The sequence below is a fragment of the Taudactylus pleione genome, unplaced genomic scaffold (assembly GCF_031769625.1).
Source record: "Taudactylus pleione unplaced genomic scaffold, aTauple2 ptg000053l, whole genome shotgun sequence".
NCBI lineage: Eukaryota > Metazoa > Chordata > Amphibia > Anura > Myobatrachidae > Taudactylus > Taudactylus pleione.
The window spans coordinates 35382298-35403462 of NW_028284455.1; the positions used below are offsets into that span (position 1 = coordinate 35382298).

The 21165-nt window shown below is 44.1% G+C and overlaps 1 protein-coding gene across 1 annotated transcript in view; it reads left to right on the forward strand.

The window, feature by feature from the left end:
• Positions 1 to 21165, forward strand: part of LOC148535363 (collagen alpha-4(VI) chain-like) — a 423891-nt gene that overhangs the window by 317890 nt on the left and 84836 nt on the right. Inside the window, 5 exon segments of the mRNA XM_088462796.1 lie at positions 8729 to 8765; positions 8854 to 8865; positions 8949 to 9442; positions 18938 to 19028; positions 19903 to 20574. Coding sequence (XP_088318922.1) covers positions 8729 to 8765; positions 8854 to 8865; positions 8949 to 9442; positions 18938 to 19028; positions 19903 to 20574 — 1306 coding nt within the window.

Here is a 21165-nt window from a genome sequence, read left to right on the forward strand (position 1 = left end):
GTCTCAAAGTGGGTTTATGACTTCTTTGCATGAGAGGATGGAAATGTGCAAATTGTTATCGATGCTGTACTACACATGATCACATGCCCCAACCACCTAATTTCCAATACTGGGGCCAATATACAGCTGAATGCAAGTTGGTTTTGTGAATGTGTGTTGCATGCTTCCCACACTGCACATGCTCCAGAGATGAGCATATGTAAATAAGTGCAATGTATAGTTGTGGGCAACACAGTTACATCCCCATTTACAGCTACTGTAAAACAGGGTTACTGTTTGGTAACGGGGATTTTGCACATAATTACATGTCTGGCGTGCCAACAGAAGTGCTGGCTATGCAGCATTATTGTCACGATCAGGGCTGAGAGGCTGCCGAGATCACGGTCCTTAACGTTCCAGGCGCTCTGGCGCGGGGCTTCCGGCGGGGGTGCAGGGTCCTGGAAAGCGGCGCTGGGCACAGTGTGCTTCTGCAGATTTAGGGCTTCTATCTGGAGGCAGGTGAGAGGGGGTGAGACTGGCAGCGCTTCCGCACTGTAGGCTGCTGGGTGCGGCCATCTTGGATTCTGGTCAAATGTCTGGTTTGGGCCACAGCCTGGGCTGGGAGTGCTAGCAGCCAATCCTGCACTACCTGAGGGTACTAATGGGCTGTCAAGAGGTCCTTTAGTTGCCAGTGCAATGTCTATCACAGCGTATGCTGTGAGCTAGTTCTCTGCGCTCCCTTGCTCCTTAAAGTGCCGTAGTTCCAGTGTGTCTCTAACAGTTTCACCTCTTAGCCTTGTTGTGGTCCGGCTCCTGTTTACTACTCGCCTCCTGTACCTGCAACCTGCTGTCTGTCCTGCCGACCTCGGTCCACCGAGTACTGCCAGCATCTCCTCAGCTTTACCTCATCCTACGTGTGTACCCAAATTACCTTTTCATTCATGAGTCATACCCCCTAAGACCGGCTGCTTTCCAGTACCAACAAACGAATCCTCACTCGCCATCCGACTCCACACAGTGTCCAGGTGCACGCCAAGCCGTGACAGTTTGCACTGGCCAAATGGATTTGGCTAGTGGACAGGATTTGAGGGCTGACCTACTCCAAGGTATCGCCAGCTGCTTAGAGGGACTAGAGGCTTCACAATGGCAAATGGCTCAATTCCTTCAGGAAATGTCTCTCCGTCAGGACACACTGCAGGCCTCTCTGGATACAGTCAATATGCCTGCCGCCACAAACCAGCCAGCAGCTCCAGCCATCCCTGCTCCATCCGCACCATCCCACCTGCACCTCCCGACTCCCAATAAGTATGACGGGAACCCTAAATTGTGCCGAGGTTGCCTCAACCAATGTGATGTCCACTTCACGTTACAGCCTATGAACTTCCCGTCCAAAGTGGCGTATATTGTATGTCTGCTATCCGGCTCTGCCCTAGATTGGGTTTCTCCACTCTGGGAAAGGTCTGACCCATTATTAGACAACTACTCCGAATTCCTCACATCCTTCCGAAGGATTTTTGACGAGCCCGGGAGACCTACTTCTGCAGCAGATGAGATCCTGCGCCTTCGTCAAGGGAGTCATCTGGTCAGCCAGTATATTATTCAATTCCAAACACTGGCGTCGGAGCTAAAATGGAACAAGGAGGCTCTGATCTCCGCCTTCTGGTGTGGGCTGTCAGATTGAATAAAAGACGACCTCGCCACACAAGATCTTCCTGCTACTCTCAATGATCTTAGCTCCCTCTGTAACAAAGTGGACCTACGGTATTGAGAATGACAGAGTGAGAAAAGTAGGGGAGATCTTTTAGATTCCGGCCAACCACAACTCCAACCACCCTCCCGCCTGAACCGGTGGGCAACGAACCCATGCAGATTAATCGGGCTCGTCTCTCCGTTGAGGAGCGGCAAAGGCGTCGGCGGGAGAACCTATGCATGTACTGCAGAGAGACCAGCCATCTGGTCGCTGCCTGTCCTCTTCATCCTGGAAACTCCTGATCCTAACCTGTACCGGATACACCAGGTTGGGAGTGATGTCCTCGTTTCCATCAAAACTGAATCTGCTTTGTCCAATACTCTGGAGCTATTACACGTTTCAAAAATTGTTCTCTTTCTCCTTGATTTAGAGGCTACCGAAAACTTCACTACTGCTGAGCTCGTCTGGAAATTTTGGATTCCTGTATCTCCCCTTGATAATACTGTCACCTTGTCAGCAGTATATGGTACCCAAATTGTCAACAGAATCGTGTCTCTTCATACACAACCTGTACCGGTTCGTGTTGGGGCCCTTCACACAGAAACGATCCAATTCTTGGTCATCCCCAAGGCCTCTCATGGGGTCATCCTCGGATATCCCTGGTTACGCAAGCATACTCCCAATATTGACTGGGGTACCATGCAAATCTTGTCCTGGGGGGAAGCTTGTCTTATGTCCTGCCTTCCTCAAATTAAACCTATTAAAGAGATTCACATTGCAACCACTGCACCAATACCCAGCCAGTACCGCTCTTTCAGTGACATCTTTTGTAAAACGGGAGCCGATATTCTGCCTCCACATCGGGAGTGGGACTGCCCCATCGAGTTGATCCCTGGAAAAACTCCTCCACGTGGTCGTACTTACCCACTGTCCCTACCTGAGACCAAGGCCATGTCGGCATACATCCAGGAAAATCTTCAAAAAGGATTAATTCGACCATCTTCTTCACTGGCTGGTGCAGGCTTCTTTTTTGTATCTAAAAAGGATGGAGGTTTGCATCTCTGCATCGATTACAGGGGCTTAAATGACATCACTGTCAAGAACCGTTACCCGATACCCCTCATTACCAAACTTTTTGATCGAGTAAAAGGAGCTACCATTTTCACCAAATTGGATTTAAGAGGGGCATATAACCTCATTAGGATACGTGCCGGTGACGAGTGGAAAACAGCATTCAATACTCGGGACGGTCATTTTGAATATCTCGTAATGCCCTTCGGTCTTTGTAACGCTCCTGCTGTTTTTCAAAATTTCATGAATGAGATTTTCCGGGACTTATTATATGTTTCTGTGGTGGTCTATCTAGACGACATCTTAATATTCTCCTCCAGTATTGACAAACATCGGTCTCAAGTCAATGAAGTATTGACTCATCTACAGTAAAACCACATGTACTGTAAAGCAGAAAAGTATGTGTTTGAAGTTTCCTCTGTTCCATTTCTAGGTTATATCATCTCAGGTTCCGGCCTTGAAATGGATCCCAAAAAGGTACAGGCTATTTTGGACTGGCCTCGTCCGAATTCTTTGAAGGTGGTACAAAGATTGTTAGGCTTCACTAATTATTACCGAAGATTCATCAAGGGATTCTCCACCCTCATGACACCCATTTCCGCCTGGACTCACAAGGGGGAAAATCCATCTCAGTGGCCTCCCGAGGCTGAAACCGCCTTTCAAATTTTAAAACAAGCTTTCATTTCTGCTCCGGTACTAAGACAACCTGACGTCAATTACCCATTTTTTCTAGAAGTGGACGCCTCCTCTGAAGCGGTAGGAGCGGTTATCTCCCAGAAACTCGAAGATAACAAATGTCATCCCTGCGGGTTCTTCTCTAAGAAATTTTCCCTGGCAGAAAGAAATTATCCCATTGGAGAGCAAGAGTTGTTGGCTGTTATATTAGCTTTTGAAGAATGGCGTTATCTTCTCGAAGGAGCTACATTTCCCATCACCGTTTATACGGATCATTGGAACCTCCTCTTATATTTGCCTCAGTTCCCATCTGGCTCGGTGGGTGATATTCTTTTCTCGTTTCAACTTCACTTTGACCTATTGCCCTGGCTCACTGAATCAAAAAGCGGATGCTCTCTCCCGTTCACTTTCCTCCGATGCATCTACTGAGAGTCATAAGGAGACTCCAGTTCTTGAGTCCAGCTACCACCCGCATTCAACCCCCTCCTGGGAAGACCTTTGTGACCCCAGATATGCGCAAACAGCTATTGAATTGGGCTCATTCTTCTAACTTTTCCGGACACCCGGGCATACTTAAGACTTTGGAGTTTATACAACATTCATATTGGTGACCCGCCATGAAGACTGAAATTGTGGATTTTATTTCCTCCTGTCCACAGTGCGCTCAGCATAAAACATCCAGACAAGCTCCAGCCGGCACACTGCTACCCCTGTCTATACCAACCCATCCCTTTACACACCTATCCATGGACTTTGTAACGGACTTACCTGTCTCCAACAGGTTCACCACCATCCTTCTAGTGGTAGATCGGTTCCCTAAAATGGTACATTATATTCCCCTCAAGAAACTACCATCCGCTCCTGAATTGGCCCAGTTATATGTTGACAAGATCTTCCATCTTCACGGACTTCCAACCGAAATTGTCTCCGATAGGGGGAGGTGCAGTTTGTAGCAAAAATTTGGAGAGCCCTCTGTTCCGTCTTCCAAATCAAACTGAACTTCTCCACGGCTTATCAGCCCCAGTCTAATGGATCTACAGAAAGGGTCAATCAAGACCTTGACACCTTTTTCCGAACTCATATGTCCTCATCCCAAGACAACTGGGCAGACACTCTACCCTGGGCAGCATTTGCTCACAATAGCTCTTATCATTCATCAACGGGTCAAACCCCATTTTTTGTAGTGTTTGGTCTGAATCCCAGAGTACCAGAGTTCAAAGAATTGCCAGTTTTTGATGTACCAGCGGTAACCTCTACACTATAGAAATTTTCACAAATTCGGACTCAAGTGCATTCCGCCCTACGGAAAGCTTCTACCTGATACAAAGTAGGGGCTGACAAGAAGAGAAGAGCGGTGCCCAACCTAAAAATGGGCGACTTAGTGTAGCTGTCTACTCGTAATCTTCGCCTCAAGGTTCCATCTATGAAGTTTGCTCCCTGCTTCATCGGTCCATTTCCCATCATTCAAGTGCTCAATCCAGTGGCCTACAAACTGAAACTCCCATCCTACCACAAAATACCTAACTCTTTCCATATTTCTCTGCTGAAACCGCTTATCCTGAATCGCTTTCGCAAAGTTCTGCCACGCTCTCCCAAGGTCCTTACTGAGAGGGGCATAGAGTTTGAGGTCAAACAAATCCTGGACTCTCGTTTTCGCTATGGTCAGCTTCAATACTTGCTGGATTGGAGAGGTTATGGACCCGAAGAGCGATGCTGGGTGAAAGCAGAGGATGTCCATGCTCCTTGTTTGGTGCTTAAATTTTATTCAGAAAATCCTGGTAAACCCAAGAAGTGTACAGAGGCCACCCCTAAAGGAGGGGGTACTGTCACAATCAGGGCTGAGAGGCTGCCGAGATCACGGTCCTTACCGCTCTGGGCGCTCTGGCGCAGGGCTTCCGGCGGGGGTGCAGGGTCCTGGAGAGCAGCGCAGGGCACAGTGAGCTTCCGCAGATTAAGGGCTTCCATCTGGAGGCAGGTGAGAGGGGGTGAGACTGGCAGCGCTTCTGCGCTGTAGGCTGCTGGGCGCGTCTTGGATTCTGGTCAGATGTCTGGTTTGAGCCAATCCGGTCACAGCCTGGGCTGGGAGTGCTAGCAGCCAATCCTGCACTACCTGAGGGTACTAAAGGGCTGTCAAGAGGTCCTTTAGTTGCCAGTGCAACGTCTGTCACAGCGTATGCTGTGAGCTAGTTCTCTGCGCTCCCTTGCTCCTTAAAGTGCCGTAGTTCCAGTGTGTCTCTAACAGTTTCACCTCTCAGTCTTGTTGCGGTCCGGCTCCTGTTTACTACTCGCCGACTGTACCCACAACCTGCTGTCTGTCCTGCCGACCTCGGTCCACCGAGTACCACCAGCGTCTCCTCAGCTTTACCTCACCCTATGTGTGTACCCAAGTTACCTTTTCATTCATTCATACCCCCCTTAGACCGGCTGCTTTCCAGTACCAACAAACAAATCCTCACTTGCCATCCGACTCCACTCCGGGTCCAGGTGCACGCCAAGCCGTGACAGTTATGTATGAGTAAATACTCCTGTTTTCAGACTGATATTTTGCACCAGAAATATGGCTAGTGCAAGTGCGCAATCATAATGGATCCTTGTGAAAGTAATTGCTAACAGGTGCATTTCTGTCCCACTTTACATTCAGCATGCCTGAAAGTATCCCATAGTCCTCAGGAAAGAAAGATTCCTCAACATCTGAAGCAGCAATGAAGCCTACATTGTAGATATGGTATAAGTTTATTAGTGACTTAGGGATATATTTACTAAAGATTGATTTTGGATTCTGTTCGATCTGCCATTCAATTTTGATATCGGAAATTTGCTAAAGCCAAAAACGGATGTCAAATTGAACAGAAAACAGAATTTCACTCAAAATCGAATATAGGCAAAACATCAATGTTTTCCCGTAGTCAAATATAGGATCCCTTCATTTACTAACATTCGATTTGCAAATCGAACGTAAATCAAGCGTAAATTCGTCCTTCAAATCCCCAAATGAATAGAATAATGAGACAGTCGATTTGAGCTTCTAAAGTATTCTTTTGGCTGAAAATTGATTATGATGTCTTTAAAAGTTCCCAAAAGCATGGGGGCAGTCTGGCTGTAGGAATAATGGATTTTCAAGGCTATGCTATGCTGTGCACCTACCTGTGGTATCAGGGGCGTAACTAGCTCTTTGGGGGCCCCCATAGCAAAGGTGCAGCCGACATAGCCAGACAAAAAAAAATATATGTATACAATATATATCCATATAAATGTCTATATAAGATGAGCATATTATATTTATGAAGAAATTATAAATCACTTTCACTTTTCTAGAGTGTGCGCAAGTGTTTCCAATTTTTTCCCCTATTAATTAGTATGCATGTGATACATTTGGCCCAATAGGAAGAAATGAGGAGCTTAGTTAGATTTTGCTTTCTATTTTGCATTCGAATTTGGAAGGGATTTCATAAACTGAAAACAAAATCCCTTCTTAAAATTGATCAAAATCGAATTCGAATTGAAAATCGATTGCAAAATCGAATATTATTAAATAATGAATTTGTTAAGGGATTTTACAGTTTGTTTTAAATTCGATTTCAGACGATTTTATAGATTCATAAAATCGAATACCAAATCAAACTAGTAAATGTACCTCCTTAGAGGCCAGTAACTTACCCAATGTAGCCCCCCATCTGAGTTGCTTTCCGTATGACTACTGTAATTTTGAAAGGGTATGCAAACTAAGAGAAAAAAATAAGGTACTCTACACTTTAAGAAAAAACACAGTAATAAATGAAAAAAATGTTTTACATTTAAAATGTACCTTTATTAATAATTTGAAATAAATGGATACAGGAGAGCGCACTCAGTAATAAGGTAAAACATACTCTTTAGTTGTGTAAATATCCACATACATTTAAAGTTTAAAACAGCAAGCATGACATTTCAGCGGTCACCCAGTCCCTGGCAGATAGCAGCAGCTCCAGGAATGAGACCTCTTCTACGAGTAACGCCGGCTTTGGACACAGGCAGATCTCGTTACAGCGTCCACATCACAAGCCAAACCTCAACATGTTTCGTCACCCAATGACTTCATCAGAGGTGTGGTTCTCTTCCCCCGGCATCAGTTTAAATGCACATATCAATCAATACATTGTTACCTTATTGACTGATAATAACATGCATAATTCACATTGAAATTACACTATAATCATATACAAATAATCATACACATATATAACAGTCATAATAATAAAATTTCATACAAGATAAATAAATAATTTGGATTGCATACCCAATATTTTTGTCAGTTAGATTGGAGACCAACATATGCTTTTTTGTTTCTAAAATTATTATCATATTCCTGTGTGATTTATCCCTTTGCCCACTTTTTTTGCAACTTAAAAAAAGTATTATCAATCCTTATGTGAAAGGACCATTGAAGTCAACACAATGTTAATGCTTAACAGCTTTGACAGAAACAAATACTGCAAATCCTATATATGTATGAACCCTGAATCCCCCAAATAGCCATTGCATCTTTGCAGGGGTCAGTTATCTTCTGTGGAAATCTGGCTTGAGTTGCATCTATTCCATGCCTGTGCCATTGTGTACTAAGGGCCCGATTCAGCAAGTATCGCACGGCTGCGTTCGTACGCAGCCGGTCGATGTTTGCAATCTGTACATGCGTCAAAGTGCGCGTGTGCAAACCGGCTGTTGCGATCGGGAAGCGACCACAGTGAGCACAGAGATTGACAGGAAGTGTCCGTTTGGGGGTGGTGAAGGGGGGTGTTAAGAGAAATGCAGGCATGCCTGTGCGTTTAAATGCTGTTACAGGGGCTTGCATAATTAAGCCCCTGTGATAGCATACGCTGGCAGAGGTCTAGATGGCGACAGGAAGTTTAGCAGTTTGTTTCGGCAGGGTCAGGTCAACCACAACTGTGCGAATGGTTCTGATGTTACCGATGTTTTTGTTGACTGGCGGATGCATGTCATGGGAAGTGGGGGGCGGCTTTTTATACAGTGATGGGTGTCTTGGTATAGTGCTGCGGTTGCTGTGCGATTGCATTCATTAGCATATTTTCGCAGTTAGCATGTGTGTGCGAACACAGCCGTGCGATCCGTGCTAAATCAGGCCCCAATTTGGTAATTAAACACTGTTCGTAGTAAAAAAGAAAGAATAGTCCTGATATTTTAATTTAAACAAAACTGGATAAATCAAAGTCAAAAGTCTTTTGTTTTTTGCATTATATGTGAAGTAATTATACAGCACTACTTGGACTACAGCTTTCTTTGTAATCATCCATATATTATATTGCAATGTTTTTACAGACATGCGAACTTGTAAATTTTACACGAGAAAATTGCCGTAAGTAAATTCAGTTTCCATCTATAATATTTGTTTTTCAAAAACAATGATTTCTTATTTTAACATACTGAAATGTCTTTATTTACAGCTTGCTTCTCAGGTAAAACTTTTAACATTACTATATATTTACATTGTCATTATCCGTATGAATAAGATATAATGGCATTCATATTTTAATTTAAGGTCCTCCTAAATGTCCAGTTTATCCAAGTGAAGTAGTGTTTGCTATTGATGTATCGGAAGACGTTTCACAAGTTGCCTTTCAGAGAATGAAGGACATTATCATCTCCCTTGTAAAACAGATGGAAATTAGTGACAGTAATTGCCCCAAAGGGGCACGTGTGGCAGTAGTCTCTTACAGCAATAATGTTAAGTACCTCATTCGTTTCGCTGACTACAAGAATAAAAACCTATTACTAGAAGCAATTCAAAACATCACATCTGAAAGGAGAAGCTCCCAGAGAAACATTGGGGAAGCCATGAGGTTTGTGGCTAGGAATATCTTCAAGCGTGTCCGTCATGGAGCCCTCATGAGAAATATTGCTGTTTTTTTTGCTAATGGACCTTCCAAAGATTCCACATCAATAAACACAGCTGTATTGGAACTACGGGCGCTTAAAATCATACCTGCAGTTATCGCTTTCCGCGATGTCCCCAATGTTAAGACAGCTTTTGCGGTGAGTTATGGAGGCAAACTATGATTTTTGTTTTAGCATCTCTTGAAACATTATTATTCTATGAAGCTTTCTGTCTTTTTAAAATGGTACTGTGATGTATGTCTACCTTTTATTTATCTACTCTTTGGCTCTATGACTCCTTCAGTTCTGACTGTTTGACTTTGCTCCTTGTGCTTTATCAAGTCCTGGAGGGTATTAGAGTACCCTAGAGGAAAGTTAGCTGCAGTAGACTCAAAAGCATTCTGTGGGGCTTATTCATCATACCTAAACTTTCTCTGGAGGTAATTAGGTTTAGAACTCGCATTTAGTTCTACCTAATTACCGGAGGAATTCATCATTCATACAGAGGCAGTAATTTTGTGTGTCCCCCTCTGCTCACCTGCCCCCCTCCCCCCCCGCTCCCCCCGCTCACTTACCCCGTCCAGCACATACCTGCCCGCGCAGTAGTCTCCGGCTCAGTCTGCTATGCTGGCATGTGTTCTCCCAGAAGAACACAGTACTGTATAGAAAAAAAAAAACTTTTTTTTTGTCTAAACTTTATTGTGCTCTGCTGGGAGAACACATGCCAGCATAGCAGACTGAGCCGGAGGAGAGACCAGAGCGCCGGAGGGAGACGCCGGCGGACCTGCCCAGCTGGAAGCAGGTAAGCGTTACCTACTATGCACCACCTCACAGTGGCGGATAGTAACACCATCATTAATTTTCGGAATTTGATGAATACCATAATTTCCATATCCCCATACTAATGTATGGGGCGTGTGGAAATTAACGCAGGGGGACTTAGCAAGGAGATATCAGTGATATCTCCTGTGCTAAGTGTGTTCATGAATACTAAAATAACGTTATTTAAGGAGAATGTCCTTAAAAACTTTATTTTAGTGTTGATGAATAGGCCCCTGTGCCTGGGTACTCTGGGAGTTCTCCAGTAATAGTATGTGAAACTTGTCCTTCTCCTTACCTGACCTGGTGTTATTCCTGCCTATGTCTTGTTTGATATACCAGTTTATGTTTGTACAGTATCCTGTTTGTTTTTTATTTGACTACTGATATTATCCCCTACCTAACTGACTACCCATGTTGGCCTAACTCTTAAACTCTTAAATTTATGACTGCCTGCTCTTAACTCCTGACTTTTTTACGTCTGTCTATTCTTTTGATAGTTAGACTACTATTATACAGTATGTATCTAGAGTGCCCCTGGGACCCCAACAGTGGCGGTTCTAGGGGTGGGCTAACAGGGCAGTCGCCTGGGGCGCCGGCCCCTAGAGGGCGCCACTGAGTCCCCAGAAGGTAAAAAAATAATAATCCCATAATAAAAAAAAACCCCCAGCGCCGGACCTCCCCGCGTTGCCGCGTTGTTAACATTGATATTTGTTATCAGCAGGCACCCAGCTCCGTCCCTGCAGCAGCAGCCGAAGCTCGCTCCAGAGCTCCGGCTCCCGCATAGAGCACTATGGGAGGGATGTCATGACGTCTCACCCATAGATCCGTGGTGGAGCCGTGGTCGGACCGGACGGCAGCGGACGTCGGAGCGTACGCAGGAGTGGGGCCTAAGGTAAGTATTGTGTTTGTATTTTTTATTTTTCAGAAGGGAGGCATGGGGGCATTACTACTGGGGGCATGTCTATAAGGGGGCATTACTACTGGGGGCATGTCTATAGGGGGGCTTTACTACTGGGAGCATGTCTATAAGGGGCATTATTACTTGGGCATTACTACTGGGGGCATGTCTGTAAGGGGCATTACTACTGGGGACATGTCTATAGGGGGGCTTTACTACTGGGAGCATGTCTATAAGGGGCATTACTACTGGGGCATTACTACTGGGGCATGTCTATAAGGGGGCATTACTACTGGGGGCATGTCTATAAGGGGCATTACTATTGGGGGCATGTCTATAGGGGGGCATTACTACTGGAAGCATGTCTATAAGGGGTCATTTCTACTGGGGGCATGTCTATAAGGGGGCATTACTACTGGGGGCATTACTACTGGGGGCATGTCTATAAGGGGTCATTACTACTGGGGACATGTCTATAAGGGGGCATTACTACTGGGGGCACTAATGGGGGCATTACAACTTTGGGCACTACTATAGGGGGCATTCCTACTGTGGGCACTAATATAGGGGGCATTATTACTGGGGCACTACTAATGTGGGCACTACTATAGGGGGCACTACTACTGTGGGCATTGTATTAAGGGCACTACTACTCAGTACTGTGGGCCTTGCGTATAAGGGGCACTAATTTGGGCATTGTGTAAAAGGGGCACCACTGTGTGTCATAAGATGAATAAGGGACTAATGTGTGACATAATTTGAATTAGGGATACTGTATTATAAAGAGAATTACTGTGTGTGGCACAATATAATATACAGGGCATTACTGTGTATGGCATAATGTGTTATACAGGGCATTACTGCATGTGGCATAATGTGTTATACAGGGCATTACTCATACTTACCTACCTTTCAGAATCTCTTCCCGGGAGAAGCCCGGGTAAGAGAAGCAGCAGGGAGCCGATGGGGGCGGGGCCAAACGAATCACGTCATTAAGCCCCGCCCCCTCGTGGCAAAACTGCCCGCGATTGGGTAAAATTTACATAGGAGGCGGGGCCAAATGCTGTGATTCATGCAGAATCACATCTTAAGCCCCGCCCCTTCACGGAGACCCGCGATCGACGCGGGTATTCTCCTCATTCTGCCCACTTCACTAGGAAATGTACCTGAAAATGTGTTAATTGGATCATGTCATTTTATTTCTAGTTGAAAGGATAAGTTTGCCCCACTCTTTATAAGATCGTTGATCTGAGTAACACCCCTATCACACTCAGGGCCTGATTCAGAGCCGGACGCTCTGACAGAGCGCTCGCTCTGAATCAGGGCCTGGCATTTTTTTTTTTTTTAGAACGGCCTCCTGGCTGCTCGCATAGCTGTGGGTGACCCACAGCTATAGCTAGCGGCCATGATGATGGTCGCGATGGTCAAGACCAGCGCGACCATTGTGCTTGCGACGAGACCCTTGTGGTAGGGTCTCGTTGCCGCAAGCCCCATAGAGCTTTCGGCTCTAACAGAGCCGAATGCTCTCCACTGACATCACTTGTGATGTCAGTGGGGACGGCCCCAGACGGTAGACGTTCCCATGGGAACGCTTCCCTCTGGGCAGCCATGCCCCCGGCCCACCCACCAAAGAGGGCGTGCTGTCAATCAACATCGACAGCACGCCCCCTTTGGTACGAGACCCGGAGTGACAGATTGCCCATCGCTATCCGGGTCTCGCACATGCGCACGACGGAGCTGGCTCCGTCGTGCGCATGTGCACTGGCCTACCATTGACCCGGTTGCGAGCACACAGCGCTTGCGACCGGGTCTGAATCAGGCCCTCAGTCCTCCATCAAATTATAGATAGTTTTGAAGGAGTCTTCATAAACCACAAATGGCTGAAATGGGAGACCTTGGTTTGTGAGATTAGAGAAATGCAGATCTGCCTAGCTGTAAACAATTGAGAATTTGGTGTTTCGCTGTAAGTGATTAAAGAAAGACACTGTTCATTGGTAATTTTCTAGCAAGTATGTGCTAAAAACCACCCCTACATTATGTCCTTCCCATGAATGGTTGCCAGGTGTTGAAGTTAGTTTAGCTAGGCGGCAACAAATACATGTGAATAAGTGAATATAAAATATATTTGTCTTAAGAGTAACCAGTGGGGTAGTGACATATAACATTCAGCAGCTGAGAAAAGATGTCATCTTAATTAGCTTATTCTGCCTGGCAAGGTTAGTGGAAGAGATATCCAGTGATCAGCCTTGCTCTTAAACCAGTTAATACCTTGCACACTTGAATAAAGATAAAGGGGAGTTAAGCAGGCAAAGTGATTTTTTGTGTGCATATACAGAGAATATAAGTGATTTTCCCCAATTCATATTTAACTCTAAGAATTGACCAAATTGTTCTATTGTCTGTAGAACTGCTAGCAAAGAGCTATAGCGATCACTCAGGAAAGACGGCATCATAAACAGCCCGGATTCCTGATACTGTAGATATTACTAGAGGCTCTATTGTGATTGCACACAGAGCAGAGGAAAGTGGGCATGCCTGTCAAGGTCTTTATTTTAACATGAAAATGTTAGAAACCCCTTCCTCCCTTTTATCTGTCTTTGCTACAGGATCTTGGTACAGCATGTGAAACCAATTATGACTCGCACAAACAGGCTCTTTCAATGGAATCAAAAGCTTTTGACAAATTCAGAGCCTCCACTTTCTAACACCCAATTTAGAATGGGAAGAGTATCAAATGCATAAGGAGACTGCATTAAGCTGGTTTGGTCTTGGTGTATTATAAAATAAATTACTTTATACAATCTTATACTGTAGCTAGGATTTTGGCTGGAATATTGGTACAAGTGGTTGCAAGGGTTATCTGACAGTAATCGGTATGAAATCCCGGCAGTCGGGATACCTTCTGTCAAAATGCCGACAGCAGCATCCCAATGCTCGGTATCCCGACAAGGATCAGATAAGTATACTAACCCTCTCCCCTTCTCCCTCTAACCCTAACCCTCTGTTTTTGCACCCTAACCCTCCCCACTCCTCACCCTAACCGTCCCCATTAGTACCTAAACCTAACCCTCCCCCCTTGGTGCCTAAACTCAACCGTGCCCCCTTAGTGCCTAACCCTAAGCCCCCCCAGTGCTGCCTAACCCTAACCTCCCCCCTCCTAAAGCCTAATCCTAACCCCCCATGGTGCCTAAACCTAACCCTCTCCCCCAGTGCCTAACAACTAAGGAGCCCTGCAATACTTACGATCGGGATGCCGGCTGTTGAGATTCCGGTGTCGGTATCTAAACTGGCCTTGGGATTTCGACGCCTATGTTTAGGCCCGTGTCGGGATTTTGACGCCGGGATTTCAACAGTTGGCATCCTGTTCGCCGGCAAACTGACTGCATCCCATCTGACAGTATGATATTTTGTATCTTTTATAGGGAAAATAATAATGCATCCTTCAGCCATTTATGGGGGGCAGTGTTCTCATTTCCCGGGCTGGTATTTAGCAATCTGGCAGATGGCCTAAGGATTCAGCAATTAAGTTTTTATAGGTCTTCCACAGGGCATAGTTTTATAGTGGACATTATCTTCTCCAACTGAATCGGGAGGTGTAATGTGTCCCTGTCCACAGTAAACACCTGAAGTAAATAAAACTCATTGTTCTTCCCAGGATCAATTTCACTGGCACTCCACCTAGCTCTTTTTACATGCCACTCTGCACTCTAATGGCACCAATCACATGGCTTCCCCAGAATGAGTCCTCGGTATAGTGTAACCAGTATTACAGAGCTCCACCAATTGCGGCCCATTGCTAGTCTCGCAATGAACTGCAACTCCAAAACTGGTTATGCTCTGCAGATCACTCGCTCTGGGAGAGCTATCTGATTGAGGTCTGCTTGTTAAACATGTGGGAGGAATCTTTGATGGGAGGGAGACCTGTGACTGTGACTCACATCAGAGTCGTGCTTTACATACATTACTGTGATAGGCACAATCACAGATCCCCCTCCCATCAGAAATCTCCAGAGTCGCAAATTGCTGATGTTACTGTGCCATACAGTCACAGAGATCCCTCCCATCAGAAAACCTTACCCAGTCTTAAGAGACAGGGCCTGGTTTGAAAAGCAGGAAGATTGCAGAGAGGGTAGATGGAGCATGTAGGGCGTGCAGTGTGCACTGTGTCCAGCCAATAAGTGAGCAACATCTGCAAGAGTAATTTCAAAATGATTGTGTCATGCCAGCAAGTGAGTAATGTAAGAGCCTCTAAAAATTATATCAACATTTTTCATTATTGCCAAGTACTACACATCACCCACCCGGCTGGCAAAATGGTATAGGGAGAACATTGCAGCTCTGCAAGATATTGGTCAATTGTCTCTGGTCTTCCCCCAATGATGAAAATAAGTAATTGTGTGTAGAATTTTGAATGAGTGATTATTTGAATGCAATAATACAAGTGAGACTATTGACCTGTCTGCACAACAGTGCTATTAAACAACCAGACTTGTCCTGAGATTTAAAATACAAATATTGGGGAAAATGTGAAAGAATACAATTTTGAATGTAAGTACGTGCTCACTGCAAATCATCATCCAAAACATCAGATTTAATATCCAGTGATCTGGAGGGTTCAAATGCAAATCACCAACGATATTTTGGGATTTGTTGTGGGTTAAAACACCTACTCACCAGTGTTTTTCCCATGTCACTGGCAGTTTAATAAAAACCAATGCCATTCTAGTGGGAGAAGTCCAAACATCCTTTCAAGTTCCTGCATTTAGGTATATGTAGAGTGAATGCTAATTAGCCATCTTCCTGCTACCCTTATCCAGTTGGTACCAGGATCAAAAAACAATTCTGAATAATGACGGATTCTAATTCCTGCCCATTTATTCAATAGATGGTTCATCTTAAATCATACTTACCGACCTTATAGACATACATTCTTCGAGCAGCCTCGAGAGCTGCCTCTAGAGGCCGGTTCAGGGGGCGGGGCCGGACTGATGACATGAGGACGGAGCGGGGCTAAATGACGCAAATAGTGCCATATAGCCCTGCTCCGTCCTCGCGGACCCACAAATTCCCTATTAAATCTCCCCATACTGCATGCTTCACTAGGAAGTGGGCAGGATGCGGGAGATCTGCCTATACTTCCGGTGGTGCGGGGGGTTACACGAAAAAACAGAAACCTCCCGTGACTTCTGGGAGTGTAGGCAAGAGTGTCTTAAATGTAACTCATGTGTTTTAGGAAGTTCCAAGTGAACCTTTTTTTAGTGCCAAATAGATGTACAAGTATGTAATTCAGCAACTACTCCTCAGAAATATGGTCATAATAACAAGCAGTATATGGAACCAAATCCAGGAACACAGGTAAAGACCACAGTAGTGGAAACTAATATGTACCCACACAGGAGTGTACAGCCGAACAAATAGTGATGCAGTCAAGTGAGAGCTGCAGTGTAGATTCAGTGTCCTGGACACTACATTAGGTAATAGAAGGCCGAAATAAAAAAAGTATGGTGGCGGTTCTCTGAGGAGGGGTCAAAGGACCCCAATAACCAGGTTTATGAGGGTGTCATCTCAAGGAGCACTTGGGCCCTCATTCAGACCTGGTCGCAAGCGCTGAGCACTCGCAACCGGGTCGATGGTTAGGCCCTGCGCATGCGCAGCGGCCGTACTGCGTGTGCGCAAGCCCCGGAGCGAGAGAGAAATTCTTTCGGTCCGCAGCTCACTACAAAAGGGGCGGCTGTCGATGTTGATCGACAGCTCGCCCCATTTTGCAGGCATGGCGGTGGGGTTGGTTTCACAAACGGAGGCGTTCCTTAAGGAATGCCTGCCATTTTGTGGGCGGCCGCACTGAGATCAGCAGTGATGTCAGTGGGGAGCTTCCTGCTCGATCAGAGCAGGATGCTCCCTGGGGCTTGCGGTTGCCGAGACCCAACCTTAGGGTCTCGTCGCAAGCCCCGATGGCCATCGCGACCATCAACCTGGTCAGTCACTAAAGCTGTGGGTGGCAACCCACAGCTTAGCTAGCGACCAGGAGGCCGCACTAGAAAATTCAAGTGGCTGCCCTCATGCAGAGCGAGCGCTCGCTTCTTGCGACCGCCTCTTCTGAATGAGGGCCTTTGTGTTCTAACACGGATGCTCCCTTCCCATTGTTTCCTACAATGGGGTGCAATTACTGTGCATAAAAGGGACTGGGGGGCTGCTTCCAACATGTACATGTAGTGCAACATATTTTTGGCCAAGTACAAATTGCTTCTTGCTTTTTAAATGCTCCTAACTTTGTATAAGCCCCACCATGTCCAAGTTGGTATAGTTTTGGCACTATTTTTCTTGATGCCTAGTTATTAAATGATGAGCGTACAGTAGGTTGAAAGAAAGAGGAAGTGACACAGGGAAAGATGAAAGAGTGAATCAAAAGCAAAAAAAAGGCAAGATAATAACGATCAATGTTTTTTCTGTGCACATACGCAGAACCACTTAGAGCTTCATGTATGCGTCCATTAACTAAACTGTGGACACCACTTCCGGGTGTCTGCAGCTGTACAGAAACAGATAGCAAATGGATAGGCATCGCAAAGCTGCATCCAATGGCTGGCAACCACCAAATACTTGGAATTCAATGGAAAAAATACTTCCAATGAATCAGGAACATTGATGGTTGCTAACCATTGGCTTCCAATGTCCTTCCCTAGGCTACAGAAAAAAGAATGTACAAGAAGGAAGACAGAGGGGTAGATGTATGAAGCAGTGAAAAGAGTGGAGAAGTGTGCCAATGGAGAAGTTGCACATGGCAACCAAACAGCTTGTACCTATAATTTTATAGAATGTACTTGATAAGTGCAACCTCAAAGCTGATTGCACAAAAAAGATCATGATAATATCATAGGGGATGCTCTGAATTAATTCTGAACACAAATTATATTAAAATACAATATTTATTACATTAAAAAAAGATATTAGCATATAAGCCATAAAAAACTGACTGTTCAAAATCTACTACACAGAAACAATACCATAACCACCTTACAAATAAGAGATATGCTTAATTATAAGTGCAAGTTCCCAAGTTGGATTAGTTTGTGTAGCATACTGTATATAGTCCCCTCCGATTTTAGAGTGAACCTCAATCCGGACGTAGTATGCAAGAATTTTTCTGGCACAAGTATCCATTCTTGCTAAAGATATTTAGCTATCAGCACAATTAGGAGCAATACAAGATCCCGGTATAATTACCCAGCCTAGTCCCGGCACTCCAACTCCTCGGGTTAGATGCTGGTCCGGTTTTACACAAGCTCCAGCTGTAGCTGTAATCCACGGAAATACAGGCTTTCTATGCGCCGTCCTGTTAGCCAGACTCTAGCCAAAAGGGAAACATTTACCTCGTCACTTGGATTGCATCGCAAGAGGTCCGGTCAGTTGTATAAGGTGGTAAGTAGGTAGGTATATAAATAAACTCTCAACGCGTTTCTCCATCCTAGTATCCTGACGGTTTTATCAGAAGGTAAGTAAAAATGCTGATTGGTTGCCATGGGCAACTTCTCCACTGTCACACTTCTCCACTCGTTTCACTTCTTCATACATCTACCCCAGAGAGAATGACAGCTGTAGTGCTGTATGCAACAGAGAGAAAATAAAACATGATATAGATGCTGGGATATCGTGAAGTCAAGACAGGGAAAGAGAGAGAAACCAATTGAAAGTGTTATGCCAGCAGTAGTTTATGTCATGCTCTAAATACCCCTCGGTAGTACATTATCTCACAGGGCTGCTGTAGAGATTACATGTCCCTTCTCTTTTTGGAAAGTCTTATTTTAATGTTTTTCCCATGAATTAATATCTGAAAGTCTCTCAATTACTATTTATTGTTCTATTGAGCCTGTTTATAATGATGATACTGCTAATAATAATTTATTTAAATGCTTCTATATACTGTTATTAATTAGGTGGATGAAAGTAATGTATTCCAGTTGTTTGTTTGGAAGGCACCGGAAGATCAGAAGCTAAATCTACTATTTCACTGCACTTTGTGCTATGGTAAGAGTTACATAAATGGCTTATTATATTTAAAAATAGATCATGATGATAATATTACAAGATGTCAATGATTTCCTCATGCTACAATATAATAAATCACTCTTATAATAATGTGAGTCTGGTTAATTCCGAATTATGACTAATCATAAACAAAATAGATTTTGCATGGTAATCATTGACATTCATTAAATTGAACTATAAGTTAAGGGAATACATTACAAGCTATGTACATGAAAGGTTAATTAAAATAAATGTTTTGATTAATTTCCCAACACTGCCTTCATGCAACATGAGCAATTCTGCAAATAAAGAGGTTGTTTTAATTAACCTAACACATGCTGTGGTTAAATAACATTCAGAACGTCATTGGGCAGTACTCCTTAAGACTGGTGTCAAACCTATTGGGGCACAATTTTGTTGACAATGACATTTGGTGATCCGATAATCTTTAGAAGATATATTTCTAGTAAATGGACAAAACACAATAGCTATCACAAAGATCTCCAATACTACATTAACACTGCATTAGTCTTACTAGAACTTAGTATTCTTGTATTTCAGGTAAATTATTTCTGATTGTGTAATATAGCTCTTCAACACTTGTAGTATGTCACCAGTCTTGATCAGAAAACAATAGTTGTTTGTTCCAGAACTGTAAAGAAATGTGTAAACACTTTGCATTGAAATAATGTTATCAGTATTGGCTTGTTAGTATTCTGTCTAAGGTAGTTTTTTGTATATTTTTGAGAATATATATGTATTATAAGTTCTCAGAAACATGTTTTTGGTTATGTTTTATGGATTTTTTTTATAGTAAACATACTGTATATTGGTGCAATAAAGTACTAAATGTTACATACCAAATGTGTTTCAGACAAGTGTAAACCTGATGAAGAGTGTGAGCTGGACCCCGTTCCTCCCACTGTAATAGACATGGACATTGTCTTCATTCTGGACAGTTCTCGTAGTGTGAGAAGTGATGACTTTGTGCGAGCAAAAGACTTTGTGAGCAGAATGATTGATCATGTCTACATATCAGAGGAGCCACAAACATCAGAGGCGGGAGCTAGAGTAGCTTTGCTCCAACAAGCCTCTCCCAGGTTCATGCCTAATAGAAATATAAACCCTGTTAAAACAGAGTTTGATCTTGTTGCTTACAATGACAGAAATATAATGAAACGCCACATCCAGGAAGCTGTGACACAGCTGGAGGGACCATCTGCATTGGGCTATTCCGTTCAGTGGGCCATAGAAAATATTTTCAGGAAAGCTCCCAGTGCAAGGAAGCACAAAGTCATTTTCACAATCCTTGGTAGTAGAACAAGTCCCTGGGACAGAGAACATTTGAAGGAAGTGTCCCGAAAAGCCAAGTGTGAGAAATTTACACTATTTGTCTTGGCTTTCGGAAAAGACATAAACCACAATGAGTTGCTTGAACTTTCTAGCTTACCACAAAGCCAGCATGCACTACATTTGCTAACTGTGTCAGAGCCCGAGGCAGTGTATGCGGAGAGATTCATCCATGCCTTCATAAGTCTCCTGAACAGTGAGTAGATATTGCATTTTTTCATGTGAGGAAGGGCTTATAAGACATTACTAAGTGATTGTCATATAGAGATCATTGGCCAAATGTAATAGGGTGAGAGTTTAGGAAATGTGAGAGTTTAGCAGTAAAACTCTCACACTAATACATTGATCGAGTTGTATTTTCAAAACAGGAAACACCTGGATGAGAGTTTAAAGCTTGAAAGTTTTTTGAGTCTGAAAAACATGCAAGTTTTCTCTTACATTTTTTAAACTCTCAACCTATTACATTTGGCCCCATGGGTCTCATTTAGAGTTTCCTGTACGTCTGTTTTTAGGTGCAAGATACACATTTCAGTACTGCACCTGTGCACCATAAATGCACACACACATGCATGTATAATTGTTTGCACCTCCTCATGCCCTTAGAGGCTGATTAAAGCTGGGTATACACTTGCTGACATATCGTCCGTACAGTTGTCAGACAATATATCGTCACGGCCATCGATCAGTGTGCATACCCAATACATCTGTGACAATGATGTTAACAGATATATTGTGTCGGCCGTGCAGCACACCTGATATCTTTAAGATATATCGAGCACATCTGCCT